At 36.9% G+C, this 24994-nt stretch overlaps 1 protein-coding gene across 10 annotated transcripts in view; it reads left to right on the forward strand.

The window, feature by feature from the left end:
- The window catches only part of Osbpl6 (oxysterol binding protein like 6), a 198244-nt gene that overhangs the window by 95600 nt on the left and 77650 nt on the right, over positions 1-24994 (forward strand). For all 10 annotated transcript variants that reach the window (XM_047545029.1, XM_047545030.1, XM_047545035.1 and 7 more), the window contains exon 3: positions 22435-22682. In XM_047545029.1, the coding sequence (XP_047400985.1) occupies positions 22581-22682 (102 nt within the window). In that variant the 5' untranslated portion in view covers positions 22435-22580. The remainder of the gene's footprint in view (positions 1-22434; positions 22683-24994) is intronic.

Here is a 24994-nt window from a genome sequence, read left to right on the forward strand (position 1 = left end):
AATAATCAGTATGCTTTGAGGAAAAATTAGCACAACTTTTATCATAGGGATATTGAATAAAATAGTAACATGTATCAGACTTAGAATTCTCAGGACTTTTGTGTCCTGAACCTTCTTACTAAGGAAGCCAATGCTCAAGGATATATAGGTTGTCCCTGAGGCTGTGTCCCCTCAGAGAGCAATGTGGAGAACAGGGTTAGAAGAGGATGCATAATAGTGGTAAGCACTCTGCACACATTATTTCATTTACTTCTCAAAACTCCAAAGTAGATTTATTATCCCTGTTCGATAGGTGAAGAAACTGAAGCACAGAGAGATTAAGTAAATGGCCCAGGTTTTCATTGCTAGGAAACAGAAGAGTTAGGATTGGTTTCAAACCCAGACAATCCATAAGATGTTTTTTTTTTTTTCAGTGTAAAAATAAAAACAAACAAAAAAAACCCACAAAATATATACTGCAGTGTTTGATAATTGGCTCTCAAAATGAAAAAAAAAAAAAAAAAAAAAAAGCCCCAATTGGAAGCATTGGCTTCGCATGCATGCTTCCACCAAGATCAGTTTCACCCTCCCAAGGGAATAATACCTCTAAAACCCGAGGTGGGGAAGGTATGCACAGTTGGCTTCTAAGCTGAGTTGTATGTCAAGGTTGCCACACCTCAATTACATGAGTTCACGAGGCTGAAGACCTAGAGCTTGGCAGTAGATCCTCAGCTGTTCTTTTCCCCCTACAACAATGAAACCAATACTCATGCTTGATGCCCCACATAAGGAGTATTGTGGGTACCCTCACATGTATGTAGCAGTCTGTATAACCACTACTCTAGAGGGATGAAAAATTTTCCAAATCCTGATCATGAAATATCTGTAATTAGATTAGATGATTGCTAGTAAATCAGGTAGGTGGTAGGTGCCATAACTGGCCAGGCTAACCCATCCACTGTGCTTTGAAAGCATGAATGCCACCTGTGTTCCCTGTTCCTAACTCACACCTGGGCACCAGGGAGGGCAGAGCCTAATAATGCCTCAAGCCCCCAGAGTATCATTAGCTGCCTGGCAGGTCTTTTTTAGGATGTCCAAGGGGTTTTCTGTTGGGAATGTTGAACTTTGTACAGTCTTTCTCTCCAGCTGACTACAGAACAAATTGGAAACACCAGTCTGAAAATAATTTGTATATTTTGGGTTATCTTTGAGCAAATACAGTAAAATTAAAGAACTTAATATCTAATAGGCATTCTGTGGCCACATTCAGCTATAAATGGATGTGGTGAGGGACTGAAGTCTTACTGGAACCATAAGCTCAACAAGTATTCTGAGTGGTTTCTGTGACTCAGGACATCTGAGTACGATGATGAAAGTCATGTAATCCCCACCCTCAAGGATCTTCAGAGTCAAGTCAGATGAACACAGTGCAGTGCACAGTGCGTATTTAATAGCAGGGATATGTAAGTATGGAGTTAATGCAGGTTGAGGTGACAGTTCTAACAGGTTAAGGAAAGAGTTCATAAAGACAAAACATGATCACAAAAGAATAGAAAATTAATACCTACATATTATAAAAGGTATTATAGCTGATAATCCAGGAATACATTTTTAAAATATTTTTTTAGTTGTCAATGGACCTTTTATTATTTATATGTGGTGCTGAGAATTGAACCCAGTGCCTCACACATGCTAGGCAAGCGTTCTACCACTGAGCTACAACCCCAGCCCCAGGAATACTTTTTATTATGGTTAAAAAAATTTATATAGGGTGGGCCCCGCCCACACAGCCAGCTTCTCCAGGTTCTCGGAACGGAACTGGCCCGCTAGTGAGAGCCTGTCTGAACAGAGCACGCTCCGAGTCCCGGAGCCCCTGCAGTGCAGTGTACTCCTGCAAAGAACCAGCGGAGAGCCTCGATCTGCAGTCAGCCTCAGGGATAAGGGCAGGGCAGCCGGAGACCTCTTCAGGCGGCTCTGCCCACTCTGGCTGCGGGCTCTCTTCACGGGGCGATCCAAGATGGCGGCCTAGAGGGAGACTGCACCTCCGGTCGCTCCACAACCCAGGAGTTAAGAAGGGGAGGCATTGAGAGACTCGAACTGAAGTGGAGCCACGGGTGAGTCTGCCCACTGGGTAAAGCTCAGCCCGGGTGGCAGGCCCAGATAGAGGTGGCTTAGCAGAGCCGGGCAGGGCAGCTTGAGTCTTCCCAAGGTAGTCTTCCACACTCCGGCAGTGGGCTCTTCCCACACGGCCAGCTGCACGGTGCAGGCCCACAGTGAGAGCATTTCCGCACAGAGCCAGTTCCAAAACGTGGAACCAGTAGGGGGCTAGGGGCAGTATTCTTCGAATGAGCTGCTTTATCAGATTCCTCCAAGACATCAGGCTACTGAAGGCTGGGAGGTGATACACTGGAAATCTACTGGGACACTATAAGCCAATAGTGGAAAACTGCAATATCTCAGGGTCCCACTGACAACTGACCATTATGAGAAAACAAGGGAAGAAAATGTCCCAAACAAACCTAGATACTACATCAATAAAACCCAATGACAGCAGAGCAGAAGAAATGTCAGAAAGGGAGTTCAGAATGTACGTAATTAAAACGATCAGGGAAGCTAATGAGGAGATGAAAGAGCAAATGCAGGCATTGAAGGAGGAGATGAAAGAGCAAATGCAGGCATTAAATGATCGCACCAATCAACAGTTAAAAGACCAAATACGGGAAGCAAGAGATCATTTCAATAAAGAGTTAGAGATACTGAAAAAAAACCAAACTGAAATCCTTGAAATGAAGGAAACAATAAACCAAGTTAAAAACTCCATAGAAAGCATAACCAATAGGATAGAACACCTGGAAGACAGAACCTCAGACATTGAAGACAAAATATTTAACCTTGAAAACAAAGTGGAACAAACAGAAGATGGTAAGAAATCATGAACAGAATCTCCAAGAACTATGGGATATCATGAAAAGGCCAAATTTGAGAATTATTGGGATTGAGGAAGGCTTAGAGAAACAAACCAAAGGAATGAACAATCTATTCAATGAAATAATAACAGAAAATTTCCCAAATCTGAAGAACGAAATGGAAAACCAAGTACAAGAGGCTTATAGAACTCCAAACATACAAAATTACAACAGACCCACACCAAGGCACATTATTATGAAAATACCTAACATACAAAATAAAGACAGAATTTTAAAGGCCGCGAGAGAAAAGAATCAAATTACATTCAGAGGGAAACCAATAAGAATATCAGCAGATTTTTCAATCCAGACCCTAAAAGCTAGAAGGGCCTGGAACAACATATACCAAGCCCTGAAAGAAAATGGATGCCAACCAAGAATCTTATACCCAGCAAAACTTACCTTCAAATTTGACGATGAAATAAGATCCTTCCATGATAAACAAAAGCTAAAGGAATTTACAAAAAGAAAGCCAGCATTACAGAACATTCTCAGCAAAATATTCCATGAGGAAGAGATGAAAAACAACGATGCAAATCAGCAACAGGAGGCGCTAGCCTAAAGGAATAGCCAAATAAAGGAGAAACCGAATCATGTCAAAAACAAATATGAGTCAATTGACTGGGAATACAAATCATATCACAATAATAACCCTGAATGTTAATGGCCTGAATTCATCAATCAAAAGACACAGACTGGCAGATTGGATTAAAAAGAAAAATCCAACAATATGCTGCCTGCAAGAGACACATCTCATAGAAAGAGACACCCATAGACTAAAGGTGAAAGGATGGGGAAAAACATACCATGCACACGGACACAGCAAAAAAGCTGGAGTATCCATCCTCATCTCAGATAATGTGGACTTCAAACCAAAACTAGTCAGAAGGGATAAAGAAGGACACTACATGCTGTTTAAGGGAAGCATAAATCAGCAAGACATAACAATCATAAATATCTATGCCCCGAACATTGGCTCATCCACGTACGTCAAACAAATCCTTCTCAATTCCAGAAATCAAATAGACCACAACACAATAATACTAGGCGATTTTAACACACCTCTCTCACCACTGGATAGATCGTCCAAACAAAAATTGAATAAAGAAACTATAGATCTCAACAACACAATCAGCAATTTAGACTTAACGGACATATATAGAATATACCATCCAACAAAGAACGAATACACTTTCTTCTCAGCAGCACATGGATCCTTCTCTAAAATAGACCATATTTTATGCCACAAAGCTACTGTTAGTAAATACAAGAAGATAGAGATACTACCTTGTACTCTATCAGATCATAATGGATTGAAATTAGAAATAAATGACAGAATAAAAAACAGAAACTTCTCCAATACCTGGAGACTAAATAATACACTATTATATGATGAATGGATAACAGAAGACATCAGGAGGGAAATTAAAAAATTCTTAGAAGTAAACGAGAACAAAGACACATCATATCAAAATCTCTGGGACACTATGAAAGCAGTACTTAGAGGAAGATTTATTTCATGGGGTGCATTCAAAAAAAGAAGTAGAAATCAACAAATAAACGAGTTAACACTACAGCTCAAAGCACTAGAAAAAGAAGAGCAGACCAATACCAAAAGTAGTAGAAGACAGGAAATAGTTAAAATCAGAGCCGAAATCAACGAAATCGAAACAAAAGAAACAATCGGAAAAATTAATAAAATAAATAGTTGGTTCTTTGAAAAAATAAATAAAATTGATAAACCCTTAGCCACACTAACAAAGAGAAAAAGGGAGAAAACTCAAATTACTAAAATTCGGAATGAACAAGGAAACATCACAACAGACACGAGTGAAATACAAAACATAATTAGAAGCTATTTCGAAAATCTATACTACAACAAAACAGAAAACCTTGAAGACATCAACAAATTTCTAGAGACATATGAACTACCTAAACTGAACGAGGAGGACATACACAACTTAAATAAACCAATTTCAAGCAATGAAATAGAAGAGGTCATCAAAAGCCTACCAACAAAGAAAAGTCCAGGACCAGATGGGTTCTCAGCCGAGTTCTATAAAACCTTTAAAGAAGAGCTCATTCCAATACTCCTCAAACTATTCCATGAAATAGAAGAGGAGGGAACCCTACCAAACTCGTTCTATGAAGCCAATATCACCCTGATACCTAAACCAGACAGAGACACATCAAGGAAAGAAAATTTCAGACCAATATCCTTAATGAACATCGATGCAAAAATTCTCAACAAAATTTTAGCAAATCGCATACAAATATATATTAAAAAGATAGTGCACCACGATCAAGTGGGTTTTATCCCAGGGATGCAAGGTTGGTTCAACATTCGGAAATCAATAAATGTCATTCAGCATATCAACAGACTTAAAGTTAAGAATCACATGATTATTTCAATAGATGCAGAAAAAGCATTTGATAAAATACAGCATCCCTTCATGCTCAAAACACTAGAAAAAATTGGGGTAATGGGAACATTCCTAAACATTATAAAGGCCATCTACGCTAAGCCCATGGCTAATATCATTCTAAATGGTGAAAAACTGAAAGCGTTCCCCCTAAAAACTGGAACAAGGCAGGGATGCCCTCTTTCACCGCTTCTATTCAACATCGTCCTTGAGATTCTAGCCAGAGCAATCAGACAAACCAAAGAAATTAAAGGGATACGAATAGGAAAAGAAGAACTCAAACTATCCCTGTTCGCTGATGACATGATTATATATTTAGAGGAACCTGGAAATTCCACCAGAAAACTTTTAGAACTCATAAGTGAATTCAGTAAAGTAGCAGGTTACAAGATCAATGCTCATAAATCCAATGCATTTTTATACATAAGTGATGAATCTTCAGAAAGAGAAATTAGGAAAACTACTCCATTCACAATAGCATCGAAAAAAATAAAATACTTGGGAATCAATCTCACAAAAGAGGTGAAAGACCTCTACAATGAGAACTACAGAACACTAAAGAAAGAAATTCAAGAAAACCTTAGAAGATGGAAAGATCTCCCATGTTCCTGGATAGGCAGAATTAATATCGTCAAAATGGCTATACTACCTAAAGTTCTATACAGATTCAATGCAATTCCAATTAAAATCCCAATGATGTACCTCGCAGAAATAGAGCAAGCAATTATGAAATTCATCTGGAAGAATAAAAAACCTAGAATAGCTAAAGCAATCCTCAGTAGCAAGAGCGAAGCAGGGAGTATTGCAATACCAGATCTTCAACTCTACTACAAAGCAATAGTAACAAAAACGGCATGGTATTGGTACCAAAATAGACAGGTAGATCAATGGTACAGAATAGAGGACATGGACACAAACCCAAATAAATACAATTTTCTCATACTAGACAAAGGTTCCAACAATATGCAATGGAGAAAAGATAGCCTCTTCAACAAATGGTGCTGGGAAAACTGGAAAACTATATGCAATAGAATGAAACTAAACCCCTATCTCTCACCCTACACAAAACTCAACTCAAAATGGATCAAGGACCTCGGAATCAGACCAGAGACCCTGCATCTTATAGAAGAAAAAGTAGGTCCAAATCTTCAACTTGTTGGCTTAGGATCAGATTTCCTTAACAGGACTCCCATAGCACAAGAAATAAAAGCAAGAATAAACAACTGGGATAGATTCAAACTAAAAAGCTTTCTCTCAGCAAAGGAAACTATCAGAAATGTGAAGAGAGAGCCTACAGAGTGGGAGAATATCTTTGCCAACCATACCTCAGATAGAGCGCTAATTTCCAGAATCTATAAAGAACTCAAAAAACTCTACACGAAGAATACAAATAATCCAATCAACAAATGGGCTAAGGAAATGAACAGACACTTCACAGAAGAAGATGTACAAGTAATCACCAGATATATGAAAAAATGTTCAACATCCCTAGTAATAAGGGAAATGCAAATCAAAACTACCCTAAGATTTCATCTCACCCCAATTAGAATGGCGATTATCAAGAATACAAGCAACAATAGGTGTTGGCGAGGATGTGGTGAAAAAGGAACACTCATACATTGCTGGTGGGGTTGCAAATTAGTGCAACCACTCTGGAAAGCAGTGTGGAGATTCCTCAGAAAGCTTGGAATGGAAACACCATTTGACCCAGCTATCCCACTCCTTGGCCTATACCCAAAGGACTTAAAATCAGCATACTACAGAGATACAGCCACATCAATGTTCATTGCTGCTCAATTCACCATAGCCAGATTGTGGAACCAACCTAGATGTCCTTCGGTTGATGAATGGATAAAGAAACTGTGGCATATTTATACAATGGAATATTACTCCGCAATGAAGAATGATAAAATTATGGCATTTGTAGGCAAATGGTCGAAATTGGAGAATATCATGCTAAGTGAGATAAGCCAATCTCAAAAAACTAAAGGACGAATGATCTCGCTGATAAGCGGATGAGGACATATAATGGGGGGTGGGAGGGGCTAGCATTAGGTTTAGGGTTAGGTTTAGAGTTAGGCTAAGGAGAGCAGTAAGAATGAAGGAAAGAAGGACTGTGTAGAGGGAAAAGAGGGGTGGGAGGGGTGGGAGGGGTGGGAAAGAAAAAAAAAAATTTATATAGATATATATAACAAAAATTACCATTATAACCATTTTTAACTGTACAATTCTGTGGCATTAAGTGCAGTCACATAGTTTTTTCATCACCACCATCCATATCCAGAATTTCTTCATCTTCTAAACAAGAACTCTATACCCATTAAGGATTAACTCTCTATTTCCCCCTCCTCACAGACTCTGGTAACTACCATTCTATAGATTTGATTAGTCTGGGTACCTCATATAAATAGAATCATATGGTATTTGTCCTTTTGTGTCTGTTTTTAGTTCACTTGGATGTCTTCATTGTGAATCCATATTGTCACATGTGTCAGAATTTCCTCTTTTTAAGGCTGAATAATATTCCATTGTATGAATATGCCATATTTTCTTTACTCATTCATCTGTTGATGGTCACTTTACTCATTACACATTTTGGTTAATGTGAACAATGCTGCTATGGATGTGGGTGTACAATATCTGTTACAGAGTCTGCTTTCAGTTCTTTGGCATACATGCCTAGAAGTGGAATTGCTTGATCACATGGTAATCTAGTTTTAATTTTTTGAGAAACTACCATATCATTTTTCCCCATAGTAGCTATACCATTTTCCATTCCTGTACAAGGGTTAGTTCAGGAACATTTTGACTTTAGCCAGGTCATCAGCATACCTCAGCTCCCTGCATAAATGGTTATTTTGACAGGAAATTCCTCCAAAGAACAGGACATGTGCTATTAAAGGTCACTGGGTATCTTAGTAAGAATTTGTATGCACTTGACATGAATTTATGAATTGTTAAGGTTGCAAAGTAGAGGTGAAATCTTTTATTTCCTGTTGTTTCCAAAAAGTATTTTTCCTCTGTTGATGATCAGTATATATTAGCAGTTCTTGGGAACCATATTTCCCAATATTATTTTTTCTTGTTAAAAAATGAATTATGACATTGCCCAGTCTTCCTTTCAAAATACATCAGCAAAGGTCAGAAATCAATTGATGAATGAAAAAGTGGCTGACAGATCTTGGGAAATTAGCACTGGTTAAGTTTTCAAGTGATGGTATCAGAGTAGCTTTGTCAAGAGTCCCATGGCACATGCTCCATCGAGACCAGGTGTCCTGTGATCTCATTACATTAAATAATAAGTTAGACAACTTTTGTGCCCAGGGTTTTTTTTTTTTTTAAACTGTACTGATAACAATCCTTTTAGAAATGTGAGCTCTCAAGGTTTCCTTTCTTTTTTCTTTCTTTCTTTCTTTCTTTTTTTTTTTTTTTTTGAGCTCTTTGGTAATCTGATGAGAGCTATTCAATATTCTCCCTAGTAAAAATAAAATATGTATATTCATCACTTTTCATATTATTTCCCAGGCTTGAGGAATATGTTAAACATGAATCTCTCATGAAGACCCTCTGTAAATCTTTATTCTATGCCATCAGTTATGTACCATACTATAGAAAACTCGATTTATTTCTTGTTCTTTCATTTATTGGTAAATCAAGGATAAAGAGTGATATAAGAATTTGCTGCCTGGGCTCTGATGTCAAAAAGATTAGGAAACAAGGTCCCTACTTAATACATGGGCTAAGCTCTACTTTCCTCACCTACACACAGTGGATAACTGGATTGTTCCTATGAATGGATAGAAACTGCTTGCTGAGCGGTAAGAGCCTGTTATTTCTCTTGTTGCTTTCCCTGTGTCAAATAGAACTATTGGAAGGAGGTAGCGTTCTCCTTTTAGAACTCTGACCTCAAGTAAAGTTTTGAATATATTATTTTTTATTCTTTGATAAATTTTTGAAAGGTCATTTGTATTTTGTTAATTATAATACTAGCAGATTATAATTATAATATTGGGGAAATAGACTAAGAGGATTGTTCAGGATGAGGAGGCATTTCTTATTGTCTTTATGAGAAGAATTTTTTGAAGACCCAGTTCAGAGAAAAATTTTGTGTATAATGGAGAAGAATAATAACAACAACAAAAAAATACCTAAAATAAGAGGAGAGGGTTGGGCCATATTTCTAGAATATAAATTTCATACCAAGTATGAAATGAAAACTAGGTTGAAGAGAATATATAATTTTTAATTTAGAGGCATATGTCCAATTTTAGAGTAGTACATCAGCTAAAATCACAATTTTCTAATGGAGACATTATCACATTATTTCAGAGAGATTTGTGTGTTATTTAAAAATGGCCAATTTAAGCTAATTTTCAGAGACCTCAGTATGAATAGTTACAAATAAATAAATAGAACAGTGAATTCTTAAATCATTGAAGACATTTAAATGGGTTCAAAAACTAGAAGCAAATCCCAGTGGTCAGGAGGCTGTGGCAGGAGGATCTTGAGTTCAAAGCCAGCCTCAGCAAAAGCAAGGCGCTAAGCAACTCAGTGAAACCTTGTCTCTAAATAAAATACAAAATAGGGCTGGGGATGTGGCTGAGTGGTCGAGTGCCCCTGAATTCAATCCCTGGTACCTGCCATCCGTACCCCGCCCCACCCCCCAAAAAAAACTAGAGACTATGAGCTATGGAAAGCAAAAACCTTTTTTATATAAGATTTTCACTACCCCCCTGAGATTAAAAAGTCTTTGGCAGTATGGAGATTCCTCAGAAAATTTGAAATGGAACCACTGTTTAACCCAGCTATCCCACTCCTCAGTTAATACCCAAAGGACTTAAAATCAGAATATTATAATGACACATCCACATCAATGTTTATAACAGCTTAATCCACAATAGCCTAACTGTGGAACCAACCTAGACGCCCTTCAACAGATAAATGGATAAAGAAAATGTGGTATATATACACAATGGAATATTATTCAGAGTGAAAATTATGGCATTTACAGGGAAATGGATGGAGCTGGACAATGTCATGCTAAGCAAAATAAGCTAATCCCAAAAAACCAAAGGCCAAATGTTTTCTCTGATATGTGTGTGGTTGCTAATTCACAATAAGAAGGGGTCTAGGGAAAAATAGAAGTACTTTGGATTAGGCAGAGGGGAGGTGAAAGGGTATGAGGTAGGAAGAATTGTAGAATTAATCAGACATTATTACCCTACGTGCATGTATGATTACATGACCCATGTGATTCTACATCATGTTACAACCAGAAGGATGAGAAGTTATAGTCCATTTATGTATGATGTGTCAAATGCATTCTACTATCATGTATAATTAGGACAAAGAATAAAGCAAGGAAAAAAACGTCTTTGGTGTGGAATTCTTTCTCCACACCAAATGTGAAATGGGATTTCATAGAACTTGCACAAGAAGAAAGTACCTTCACATATGATTCAACTTGTAAAAATATTCATATTGCCTTTTTACCATAATTTTAAAAACCAAAGGACTTGAATGCTACTTGATGGTTTAGAAAAAAAAAAAATCTTTCTTGTTTTAAGGCTTTCTTTATGTGTACACACACACACACACACACACACACAGATTCATGAATATTCATGTGTGTGTTTATATATATGAATATGTCTGTATTTCAGATTTCTCTTGGATTAGTCTACTCTCTATGTTCACTTAGCTGTGTGTGTAAGAGAAACAGAGACAGAAAAGGGCAGAGAACATGTCTACCTTCCTTTTGGCTTGCTTAGTTAGCACTTTTCTCTGGTTCTCTACTTTAAAAAAAAAAAAAACATAAAATAGAACTTAAGTATATTTTAGCATTATTTAGATTTATTTATGTTTATTAACCTAATTTATATATCTGTGTTTTAAACTTTGAAAAACTTAATTTTTCCAATTATAACATTTGCTGGTAAATGGATGGAATAGGAGAATATCATGCTAAGTGGAATAAGCCAATCCCCCAAAACCAAAGACCAAATGTTTTCTCTGATAAGTGGATGATGATACATAATGGGGGCGGGCAGGCGGGTAAGAGAAGAATGGAGGAACTTTGGATTGTGTAAAGGCAAATGGTGCAGGAGGGGAGGGGGAAGGAAAGATAGTGGACTGAGACAGACTTTGTTACCCTATGTACATGTATGATTACACAACTGGTGTGAATCTACATTGTGTACAACCATAGAAGTGAAAAGTTGTACCCCATTTGTGTACAATGAATCAAAATGCAGTCTGTAAAAATAAAATTTAAAAAAAGTTAATTTTTCCCATAACGTACAGCCATTGGCAGAATTAATATTGTCAAAATGGCCATACTACCAAAAAGCTATACAGATTTAATGCAATTCCTATTAAAATTCTAATGACATTCTTCATAGAAATGGGAAAGCAGTCATGAAATTCATTTGGAAAAATTAGAAGCCCAGGATAGCCAAAGCAATACTTAGTGAGAAAAACGAAGAAGGAGGCATCACAATATCAGACTTTAGTTTATACTACAGAGCTACCATAACAAAAACAGCATGGTATTGGCACAAAAACAGACATGAAGACAGGTAGTACAGAGTAGAAAACACAGAGACAACCCTGTCTAAATACAGTTATCTCATGCTAGACAGAGGTGCCATAAACATACATTAGAGAAAAGCCTCTTCAACAAATAGTGCTGGGAAAACTGGAAATCCATATGTAGCAAAATGAAATTAAACCCCTATCTCTCATCCTGCCTGAAACTCAACTCAAAGTGGGTCTAGGACCTAGGCATTAGACCAGAGACCATGTACATACTGGAAGAAAATGTAGGCCCAATTCTCCACCATGTCTCAGCTTAGTAACCAACTTCTTCAACAAGACTCCTAAAGCATAAGAAGTAAAATCAAGAATCAACAAATGGGGGCTAGAGTTGTAGCTCAGTGGTAGAGCACTTGCCTAGCAGGTATGAGGCACTGGGTTCAAACCTCAGCACCAGACAGAAACAAATGAACAAAATAAAGGTATTATGTCTATCTACAACAACAACAACAAAAATTTTAAAAAGATTCAACAAATGGATTACTTTTAAACTAAAAACTTCTTCACAGCAAAGGAAACAGTCAAGAACAAAAACAGAGAGCCTACAGAATGGGAGAAAATCTTTACCACATGTACCTCAGATAGAGTATTAATCTCCAGCATATACAAAGAACTCCAAAAACTTAACACCAAAAAACCAAATAACCCAATCAGTAAATGGACTAAGGAACTGAACAAGCACTTCACAGGAGAAATACAAATGGTTAACAAATAAATGAAAAATTGTTCAACATCTCTAGCAATTAAAGAAATGCAAATTTAAAACCACACTCAGATTCCATCTCACTTCAGTCAGAATGGCAATTATCAAGAATATAAGTAACAATAAATGTTGGTGAGGATGTGGGAATAAAGGTACACATACACCGCAAATTGGTGCAGCCACTCTGCAAAGCAATATGGAGATTCCTCAGAAAACTTGGAATGGAACTGGAATTTGACCCAGTCATCCCACTCCTCAGTATATACCCAAATGACTTAAAATGAGCATACTACAGTGACACAGTCACATCAATGTTTATAGCAGCTCAATTCACAATAGCTAAGCTATGGAACCAACTGAGGTGCCCTTCAACGGATGAATGGATAAAGAAAATGTGGCATATATACACAATGGAATATTATTCAGCCATAAAGAAGGACGAAATTTTGGCATTTGCCTGTAAATGGATAGAACTGAAGACTGTCATGCTAAATCAAATAAGCCAAACCCAAAAAACCAAAGGCCAAATGTTCTCTCTGATATGTGGATACTAATACACAATAAGGGTGGAGGGGTGCCAAAGAATAGAAATTCATTGGATTAGAGAAAGGGGAATGAAAGGAAGGGAACTGGGGTGGGAATAGGAGAGAGTAAAATGAGATGATACTTCTATGTTCATATATGATACATGACCAGTGAAACTCCACATCATGTACACCCACACTAATGGGATCTTAATTAGAATAAGTTATTCTCCATATATGTATTGTATGTTAAGATACACTCTACTGTCATGTATATCTAAAAAGAACAAATAAAAAAAACATATAGCCATTGGCTGTGAGGTATTTTGTTCTGATTTTTATCACACATATAAATTTGTATAACTAACCACAGAGCAACTTTTATAAGCTGAATTGTATGCTGTATTGCAAAAGAAATTCTTTTCAAAATGGAAATGACATCATTGTGTCTGATTATAAAATCAATATATACCAAATGTACAAAAGGAATAGATATTTAAAAAATGGAAGGAAATTACCTTATATTAACCACCTCAACTGGTGACACCGTGCCATAATTTCACTAATTGTAGTACTCTTGGATTGTTTTCATCTTCTCCTACTTTAATTTATATGTGTATTTACATACCTGTTTACTTCCTTAGAAAAATTCTGAGAAGTAGACTTGCCCAGATTAACTCTCCCAGAAAGGTAAAGCCAACTTAAACTACCATCAGTAATGTTTTGGCCATTTATGTCCCCTTTGTGAATTGCCAGGGCACGTTCTCTATCCACTTTTCTGTTAGCATTTTTTTATCTTACTCATTCACAAGAACTTATTATATATTGAAACTACTAAGCCTCTGTTAGAGCTTAAATTTTTTTCCAGATTTTTTTCTTCATGAATACTGGGTTTTATACCATGATTAGTAAATTATCTCATGCTTCAGGATGATTAAATAGTTACCTAAAAATTCTCAATGCTTTTATGGCTTTTATTTCAAAAGTTCATCTGTTGGGATGTAGTTTGATCTGAAATATGAGGTAAAGGATGCAATTTTTTCTCATAGCTTGATAGCTCATTTTTGTGTGTGTGCCCCAAAATATTCATACTGTTATTTTTAAGTCCTTTTTTTTAATCATGTAGACTAGTTTCTAAGAATTTCTCTTCTGTTCCTTGGATCTCCATTTGTTTTTCAGGTAGTACAATAAACTAATGCATGTTGTAAGAAGCTTGAATATATGACGAAACAGAATAGGCTTTCTCTCACTTTTCACCATTTTCCTTGTTATGATCCCGTTTACTCTTCCAGGTAAACTTTAGTATCATCCCGTTCTCAAAAATTCCATTATGATTTTGGTAGTAGTCTATTAAATTGTATCAATATGTTTCATAACATTTAATTTAAAATTTTAATTTAAAATATTTAATTTAAAATTGAATTCAAATATGAAACTTACATTTGCAGGCTCCCTTCTTTTCCCTGCTTCCATGTCATTTCCCACCCGTTGGAGTCGAAGGCTGCTCGCAGAACGTGGTCTAGGGGTACCGTGGCCCATTCACCGCTTTGCTTGTGAGCACACATTTGGGCTGTGTTGCCAAGTGCTGGGCAGCAGTGCATACACCTGTTCCTGCGTACAGAGTGGCTGGTTCACAGACTGCAGCCAGGCAGCTTGTTTTCCTGCCTGGATCTGTGACTAATCAGTGAGGAGACTGCCTTCTGGGCTTCCATTCCCCATTCATAAAAAAGGGGGATATGAAATTATCACCTGATAGTGTTATTGAAACAATTAATTGAACAAATACTCGGACTGAAAACAGAAGGGAGAGCAATGGTGGTAACAGTTGCTGGTGATAGTTGCGTGCTCAAGAGGAATTCTTCATGTAGATCCTGTTAGGTCCAATATAAATTAATGATGTTACTTCTAGGAATTCTATGTCTTTATGAATTAAGCCTTCCACCCTAAAAATATTCCTTTCTTGACAGGATTGGGTGATTTGGGTCTGCATTTTCTTTTATTCTCAATATTCAGCTGCGACATTAAGACATATACATAAACTATTTTTGTCTGTCAGCTTTGTAACAAGTAGCTTTACTAAAAGCTATTTTTGTGTGCTGATTTTCACTTGATTCTCTTGGGTATTTCAGATGGACATTTTATTACTCATCGACTGGCACTTTTAGGACACTGTTAAAAGGGCAATAAACAGAATCACTCTACTGTGGATCTTGATAGAAATGGTTTTACTAATGTTTCACACTCGAGTTGAGGCTGAACTTATGTGTGTATGACTTATGTTTGTTTATGTGTTTATACAGAAATGCCACAAACCTAAACACACATGTTCTTGTATTTTCTAGGGGTTTTAAAAAATTGCGGAATGGATATTAAAAGGATGATATACTTTTTAAGTCTGTCAGTGTAGTTGTAGAATATTTTGCCTTTGACTTATTATTTAGTCTTAGTTATTAGTTATAGATTGCAACAATGATCTCATAGTGTGGCATCTTCTATTCCACGGTATTATACTTTTTATAATCTCGTTTGTGTAATTATGGTTCCTTTTTTTTCTTCATTGGTCTAGTACAGCAGAAAAAGTTTGTTTCAGCTCTTGGTTTCAGAGGTTCAGTCTAAGATTGGCCAAATCCATAGCTCTGAGCCTGAGGTGTGCCTTCATGGCAGAAGGGGATAGTGGAAGACAGAAGCTCGGGTCATGGCAAACAGAAAGCAGAGAGTTTTTAACACATTTTAAAAATTTTATTATTTTATTTTATGTTTTGCAGAAATGGGGATGGATCCCAGGGCCTTGTCCTTGCTAGGCAAGTACTTTACCAATGAGTTATAGCCCCAGCTAGAGTCTTGCTTATTTTGAGTTGTGTTTCACTAAATTTGTCTATGAACAAATGATCCTTTTAATTTCCAGATTGAGTTCTTGTGTTCAGGAATATGTTGAGATATTATTTTTTTAATTCTTTAGTTATTGTTTGGGTCATTCTTATCTGTCTTGTTCACCCTATTTTCTTGCCCTTTTTTCTATCTGCAAGATGATTTCCTCAGGTTTGTCTTTCTTATCACCAACTTGTTTTTCTGCAGAATCATCCTGTGCTTCATTAGTATATTTTTAGTTAGTGAATTTAAATTCTGGTGTCATTTGTTTCCTTAGTTTCTTATCTAGGCCAGTTCCCATTGCATCTAAACCTGTCTTATCTCCTAATCAAAGACTCCATTTTCGGGGGAAGGGGGTTTGTAAAGCACTGTGATCTAAAGCTATCTCCCTCTTTCACTCCAAATAAGCCTTCTATCTTTTGTATCTAAGAATTTTCTCTCCTTTGGGGGAATACTTTTCATAGATGTTTAACGTGTATGTGTTGCGGGGAGCAGATTTCTTTGTGTGAAATCTGCTCTTTGCCAAAAGATTATTTGTCCCAGCTATACTTGGTTAGCATTCAAATCCTCCTCTTTTAATTCACTCTGGAGAACTGGGAGTAAGTAGTTTTACTTACTCACTCAATTAGTAAGGGCCTATGGAAAGGAGGGAGGGAGTAAGGTGTAGGTCAGCAATAATCAGGGAACTTGAGTCTTTGTGTAATTTTTTCCTCCATAGTTTTAGAAATGACTGACCATATCAGAGGTCAGCTTTGGGAGTGAAGACTTTGTATTTTAGGGATACATTAGGACAACTCCATGATGTTCTTATGAAGCCCAGACTGAAGAAAATAGTAGAGAGAAAAACTAGGCTATGTACTTGCTATGCATCAGTGGCCTCAGAAAGCTCTTGGCCAGTGGCAGGTTTTTTTCCCTGTGCCTCTTGCCTCTCTCCCCACCAGTTTGGGAGACAGTAGTATAATTTGCCATCTTTCTAGAACTCTCTGGCTTATCTTCTTAAAATTAATCCTTTTAATTTTAATTTTTTCTCACCTGTGGTTTAATGATCATAGATATGAAAAAGATTCTCTAACCCTATTTATAGTTAATATATGATAACATTATAAGTATTCATTGCTCTTGTGATCTTGATGGAGAACAAATTTATTTCACTCTGCAGTATAAGGGTGATACTTGCAGTGATACCATCAGTTGATAGGAATATCCTGCCTCAGGAAGCTTGAATCTAAGATCTTCTAATGTGGTTCCTTCAAATTCTTTATAAAGAGTCATTTGAAAACTGACAAAAGATAAACTATCAAAAACCCAAATACTAACATAGCCTCTAATGTCAAAACCGTAGACAGGGACTGTGGTTGTGGCTCAGAGCACTTGCCTAGCATGCATGAGGCATTGGGTTTGATCCTCAGCACCACATAATAATAAATACAGTAAAGGTATTGTGTCCATCTACACTAAAAAAATAATTTAAAAAAAGCTCTAGACAGCTAGACCTTAACTTTATGAAGGCTCTATCTCAAACTGAGGAAAACCTAGCCAAGTTTTGACTATGGCAAACCTGAGCGTTCCTTGAAACAAAGGAACCTGCCTTTTTTAAAGAAAAAAATTTACAGTCTTCCAGGCTCTACTTTTCTTATAGTATTGTCCTTATACTTTCAGATTCCAGGTGGCCATGAGAGAAAGTGGTAGCAGCTCCTCTCCATTGCTCTAGAATCCAAGTGTAATTTTCAAAGACCCCTGTTAAGTCACCAAAATAGAGATAGGACTGGGATTTCCAAAAATACCAGTGTACTCTCGACTCTCTACCACTTACAGACTGTATGTAGGTTATAGCATGATTTACAGAAATTTAAAGGGAAACAAATAGAACCTTAAAAGGAAGATTATATCTTTCAAATTATTGGCAAATATTATAGCCAGTAACACCATAAGAAAAGTCAGTATGCTGCCCAGGTAGATTATAAATGAAAAGTCATCAAGCATTAAAGCAAACAAAGAAGAACCCCAAAAAAAAAAAAAAATAGTACAGAGTATTATGGCAGGAGGAAGGCGAACTGTTACTTATTACTCTAAGTGAAAATTAGAAAAACTTCTCTCAAATTAGAAATATTTCCAAAACTCAACCTGATCATTACTTAGATAGACACATAATACAAAATGATACAGAGCCTAAACACAAAAGGATAAAGTGTCATCAATCACTTGCAAACAAAAAGACAGCAAATGATACCAAATAAAGCAAAGAAGGGCCATTGTTATAATGATCAGAAGAAAAAAAGTGAATATATAGCTGTCATGAACTCTTCTGTGTAAATCTCATTGTTTCAAAATATACTGAATACAACTTAAATGTTCCAGAGAATGGCTAAATGTATTGTGCTATATTTTTTAATGGCCTAATCTGTTGTGGTTAAGAGTGTTGATATTTCTTTGATATAAGAAAAGCCAACAGTGATATGTTATTGATTGAAAAATCATATTTCAGATTTGTATCTGTTATTCTCCTCCTTTTTTAAATAGAACTAAAATGATAATAAAGGTCATCTGTGGGTGATGAAACTAGAGTCAATTCAAATAGTTTCATCTGAATTTTTCATCTTTTCCTGTGGTTTATATATTATAATATGCTGTTATGCCCAAATATCCACAGCATCTCCCACTGAGAGGGCTAGTTTCATGCCTCATTGACCTCAGCTGGACCATGGACTTGCTTTGGCCAAGAAATGTAGGTGGAGGTGACATGTTCCACCTACAAGTAAAAGCTTTAAAAACTGTCCCATGGTTCTGCCGTGGCTCTTGTCCCTTGCTCCATAAGCCTGGGATGAAGAGGACTTTGATTAGGACTCTGAATAGGTTTTCACCTGGTCTAAAGGACATGTAAATTGGCAGAAAATAAGCCTTTTTTTTAAGCCCCTGAAATTTTGGACTTCTTTGTGATCATATCACAACAGCGTAGGCTAAGAAGTTCACAGTTCAATTTTTTTTTTTTTTTGGACACATACAAGTTGTGATACCTATGAACAACAAGTTCTAGAAGTTTTCCCTACCACTTTTTGCTCTAATTAGATTCCTGGATCATAAATCTGAATTTTACATCACTCAATGTGAAAACAAATGTTACAGCACATGGAAGACTTGTTGTGTTCCCACTGACATTAAAGAAGAATGAGACAGAAAAATAAGGTGTTCAACTCTCCTGTTGCTGTTATTTTCAGTCACAATACTTTTATGAGATTAGTAATTACGTTGATGTTAACTTTGAAGTGTATGGTCTTGGATTTAGAAGATTGTTTAGACACTTTGTAAAAATGTACTTCGGTAGAGATGAAATAAGTATTTTTTAATGTTACAAAATTCCTTCACTCTAGGAATAAGGAATGAGTGGGTGAAAACTTCTAACAGAATTTAGGCTTACTTTTGTAATGCATTTTGAAATAGAGTGGGTGATCAAACACTTGATTGATAATTGGATGGAATGATCTTTAAAGATCATTCAAATTTATATTAGGTTCTTAAAACACTTTTTGTTTTAAAAACAAAAAGACCAAAAATGAATAGAAAAAATAGTAACCTCAAAACCAAATCTTAGAATGAGTTAAATTTATTTACTCATGTCTTCTTCTTTCATTTTGATATTATTCAACATATTCATAATTGTAATTAGACCAAAATGTTGCCCTATCATCATAAACAAGTTACCCTGAAAATGTCACATTAAATTAAAACAAAAATCATGGTGTTAGCATTAGTATTAATGAGGCAAGTACAGTTGTATGCAGTTAAAAAAAATAGTTCAGCAGAGGAAATGTTGCTTGGATTGAATTTACTTGCAAGTGAATAGCAATTTAATGAGTTGGGTTGTTTCAGCCTCATCCCTTGGGGTCACTTGAACACATCACAAAACCGCTGGAGTTTTGGCTCAAGTGTCAACATCTACTTATAAACTGTCTTGGACCAGAAAGCCAAGTACTTCAAACCAAGGATCTGGTTGTGTCTTGCTTTCTGTTTCTTGGCACCAGATCTTGGCTCCAGAAACTTTATTCACATTTATTAGACTGCCTTCATAAAACAAAGAGATTAGATGATCATCTATCAAGCGTTGGCCTATTTCTGCCTTTTGCTCATATGATGTTTCTTCACTAGCCAACAAAAGAACTCTGTAGCTCCTTACATTTCTACTTTTTCAAAGGCTAATTTTGTTTGAAGAGCAAGTCTCCAATTTGGAGGGTAAGTGGCTTTTATTTTTCCTGTGTTGACCATGAATTTAAGAGCTGAAGAAAAAATTACAAGTTTTAGTCATTAGAATGCTCAGTTTTTCCAGGTTATAAAAATTCCCTTTTGAATATTGGAATTATTCTTTTAACATTCTCTAGAACCAGGTAATCATTAAAATTCAGATTAACACATTCAAGATAACAATTCGTTAACTTAATGTTTCACATTTTAAAAATCTGAAATTACAGACCTGTATGCCATTTGATTTACCTAAACATGAAGAATGTATGTGTTTTACTCAAACATCACTAGATAAATTTGTATCATGAATATAATCTATTAAACACTTATGTCTCTAGCCTATATTTCTCTGAACTACAGACCTACATTTCCACTTGTTCATCTCCATTTGAATCCTTAGTGATATCTCAAACTCAGCATGCCTGAAAGCATATTCTTGGCCTTCCTGTCAATCCTAGATTTCTTTTGACTTAGAATACCAGCAACATGACAGTCATTTGACCCTCCTTCCCCCTCTGCCATATTAGTCCACGTGTGAAGGACTTGGTGTTGGGTTTCCTTCAGTTACTGTAATCCATCATCTCTTGGTTTGAAATTGGGCCTCCTTCATCTTCTTTACTTCCCCAATTTCATTCTCCCATCACTGCCAAAGTAACATTTTACTAACACAAATCTGGTTGTGCCATACCCCTTATGCTTCTTATGCTTATGATATGTATCAAAATGTGGATGTCTTTGTCCATTGGTACTGCAATAACAGAATAACCAAGACTGGGTAACTTACAAAGAACACAGATTTCCTTCTTGCTGTCCCAGAGGCTGAAAAGTCCAAGATTAAGGCACTGGAAGGTTAGGACCCAGTCTCTCTGCTTCCAAAATGGCACCATGAACACTGTATCCTCATAATAGAAAAGCAGAAAAGAGAGGACCCACACCCACAAGCCCTTTTTATGGTGCCATTAAATCCATTCATGACAGCAGAGTTCTAATGGCCTAAATACTCCCTTTAGGTATCACCTCCCAGTACTGTTGCCTTGGGGATTAAGTTTCCAACACAGGAATTTTAAGGACACCCTCAGATCATAGCAGCCAGCATGGCCTCCAGGGCCCTGTAAGACTGACCTTTGCCTGTCGTTAACCATCATATCACCATCTCTCTGTGCTGTAACCATACTGGCTACCACTCATTCCTTGATTTGCCATGCTGGTACTTACTTAGCTCCTCATCCTTTGGGTCTCAGCTCTGATTTCAATCCATAGATACTTGTGAGCAATGTGTTCGAGAGTCACAGGTAACCATGCTGTAGTTTTGAAATACAAATATCTGTGAATATGTGTTGTGTTAGTCAGTTTCCCATCATTGAAACAAAATACACAAGAAACAATCTATAAAGACAAAAGATTTATTTTGGTTCACAGTGTTAGGTTTCAATCCACGATCCATCAGACCTATTGTTTTTAGTCCTCTGGTGGTGGTGCCAAATGCAGTGACTGGGAGCATATGGCAAAACAGACTACTTACCTCATGGCCAGGAAGCAAAACAGAAAGAAGAAGGGTATGTCTGCAATGACCTAAGGACCTGTCATGAGGCCCCACCCTCTGCAGATTCTATCACCTCCTCATAGTGCCATCCTGAGAACCGAACATGCTGCATTTTGAATATTGAATGTCTCCCAAAGACACATGTATTTATCCTTCACAAATGCTGGATCACAGTGGGCACATAATGTGTATCAACCTTTTATAACCTACTGTTTTGTGTTGGATTTAAGGTGACATACATGGTATGGCCAAAGTAAACAAACCACAAACGTGGACTGAGCTATTGTAATCTATTGGGTAGGGGGAATTAAAATTACTGGGGAAGAAGCTGGTGTACTTTTGCAGTAGAGTCTAGAATGTAAAAATTATAATCTGCCTTAAATAGAATGGAAGAGAAGAATGTGACTTTAGCATAATAAGTTCTTCCCATTTTCCTTGTTGCCTTTGTTACAATGAACACTTTTATCCACCACCTTAAAATCCCACTTCCTATTATGTCAAAGTTCTTCCTCTCACTAGTACAAATTATTTTTCCTAATTATAGTGATTTAAATTTATTTTTAAAAAATTACTTAATGAAACTTTGTTTTGCTTGTAGGTGGTTTGGACATCCTCAGTATTTGCCTGCTGTTTCCTAGTCAACCCTGCTTTATGAAATGGAATGAAGCTGAAAAATCACCTGCTTTTTTGTGAATTTGAAGGAAGATTGGGATGATCTCAAGTAACTAGACTCTAACTGCAGCGATGAGTTCAGACGAGAAGGGTGTGTCGCCTGCTCATAAAACTTCCACTCCAACCCATAGAAGTGCCTCCTCTTCAATATCCTCCCAGAGGGACAGTAGGCAGGTAAGAGAAGAATAGAAAGCGCATTTTGTTGTTTTATGCAAGTACAGTACCCTTAGGATTGGATGGAATTGCTAATTAATTCCAAATTTTGTTGTGAAGTCTTTCATTGCACAGGAAATCTCATTATTTTCTATGAATACGTCTGATGATGTCATGAAGCTCCTACTCTTCTTTTTGCCATTTAAGACCCTTTTTTAGCGCAGACCACAGAAAGGGTATAGGGTCACTAGGGGAAGCCCTCCAGTTTCCTTGTTGTCTATACCTGCAGGGAGATCCAGCTACTTGCTCTCTTTCTTCATTCTTGGAGGTGGAAAAGGCTCTAGGAATCCACAGAGGACTTCTTTCTCTAAAACTCTCATTGTCCACCAAGTTCTAACCTCTATTTAGTGTTCTGTGGAATTTGGTAGATTCAGGAATTTGATTACAAATGAAATTATAATATCAGTCAGTGAGAATGCAACAATTTTTTAAGGAAAATAAATTGTCATTGCTTGATTATGGTAGAAAACATCTATAGTTCCATTTGAACCCATTCTTTAAGTTATTTTTGTTTACATAGTCATTTCTTTACTCTTTTCATGACTTTTGTGCTGCCAGGGTTGCATGGGGTTTGATCATATGAATGCTATTCATGGTCACAACAGTGGTGTTTCAGCTGGCACAGATCCAAGAATAACTATTTTCCCTTACTATCTTGTGAGAGTATTTTAGTTGGGTAACTAGAAATTCACAGTTAACATTTTATGAAAACTTTCCATCTGCACAACTTTCAGTTAGTGAATATTCTTGCAAGATCTCCATCCCCACCCCTATTTGATATGTTCAAAGCATATTGTCTAGAAGTGTGTGTATCAGTTACTAATAGTATATTGTGTGTGTGGATCTTGGACAGCCCGTTCAGATGTGAATCCATTCTTCTAGATGGTGAGGGTGCTATTCAGGTAGCCCTCAGTCTCAAACCTCCCAGCACTCCATGTTCCACATCTAGCAAGAAGTTCCGGGGGAATCTGTAAGCATTGGAGATTTTTTTATAGCTTTCATAGGTCCTAAGGCAGCTATTTTTACAACAGTCTTGGGGCATTTATGACAGTGGTGTCTTTTGTTGCTAAACTCAGAAGACACCTGTATTATTACTTAGAAGCAATTGTACTATTAACTGAATCTGTGATTACACACAGTTATAATATTTATTACATTGCATTTGTAGAGCCAAAGAAAGTTAGAGCACGGTGAACTGAAAATACCTGTATATTAAATAGCCACTGTGTATTGAGATGCTATCTAAGTTTGTAAATCTAGTTGACCTTTCACCTGTTCCCCTGTTCTTTCTTGATGTGCCTTCCCCATTTTCCCCTTGCCCTGGTCCATATACATTGAGAGTCTTTTTAAGCAGTATGATCTTCCTGGCTGCTACAGGTAGAAAATAATTGACGCAGCTCACCCTGGAGACCTTGGCAACTGGAAATGACTAATGGCTGCTGTTGTTGATCTGCCTGTTGCACCTGAGCTCCAGGGTCGCCATACAAAATAGGACAGAGAACCAAGACCCTGGTCTGCCAAAGGAAGCATGAAGGTGGAATGTGTGACTCCTCAGTGCGCAAGTGGGAAGTGTGAGGATGCGGTGGGAAAGGAAGTAGCCCCTAATTTATGATCATGAATTCTAGACAAGAGACATTGTTCAAATGGTTGTTGTTTTTTAAGGAGAGAATTTACTTTCTTTCCTGTTTGTCTCAGCAATTGGAAACTCTCTCAGATATTCTCTTTTGGTTCCTTCCTGACACCTGTTTTGTATCTGTCCATTTCCCCTAATAAGAAAGAATAATTACAGTTCTGTTTTTCTTTCCCTACCTCAATCACTACCTGAAGCCCAGAACTTATACTACCTAGAAATTTTAGTGATCCTGTGATGTACCGTAATATGATGTAATGTTTTTATGTGCATTTATTTTGTACACTGTTTTCATGGGGAAGAGACACAAAGAAAGTGTCATAAATTAGTTTTCATTGAATTCTATCCGCTTCTCTAATTTGACCGACATCTATGCAGATGGTGCCAAATTGCAAAGTTCAGCTCTTTGTCTTCTACATTAATCACATAGGTAAAGATTCTAGACATAGTGATATTTTAATGCATGTTTTCTGTTATTCCCAAATTCTAATCCCAAATTGGTAATAAAATGATTGTGCATTTCTACTCAGATGTGCCACCATCTGATTGTGACTTAAACCAATGTGTATGAGTCAGCATTGCTACCAGTGTAGTCATTCTTTCAGGGACTCAGTATCAATGCCATGTCTTTGTCCTCTACTTC

This window comes from Sciurus carolinensis, chromosome 3 (assembly GCF_902686445.1).
Source record: "Sciurus carolinensis chromosome 3, mSciCar1.2, whole genome shotgun sequence".
Lineage (NCBI taxonomy): Eukaryota > Metazoa > Chordata > Mammalia > Rodentia > Sciuridae > Sciurus > Sciurus carolinensis.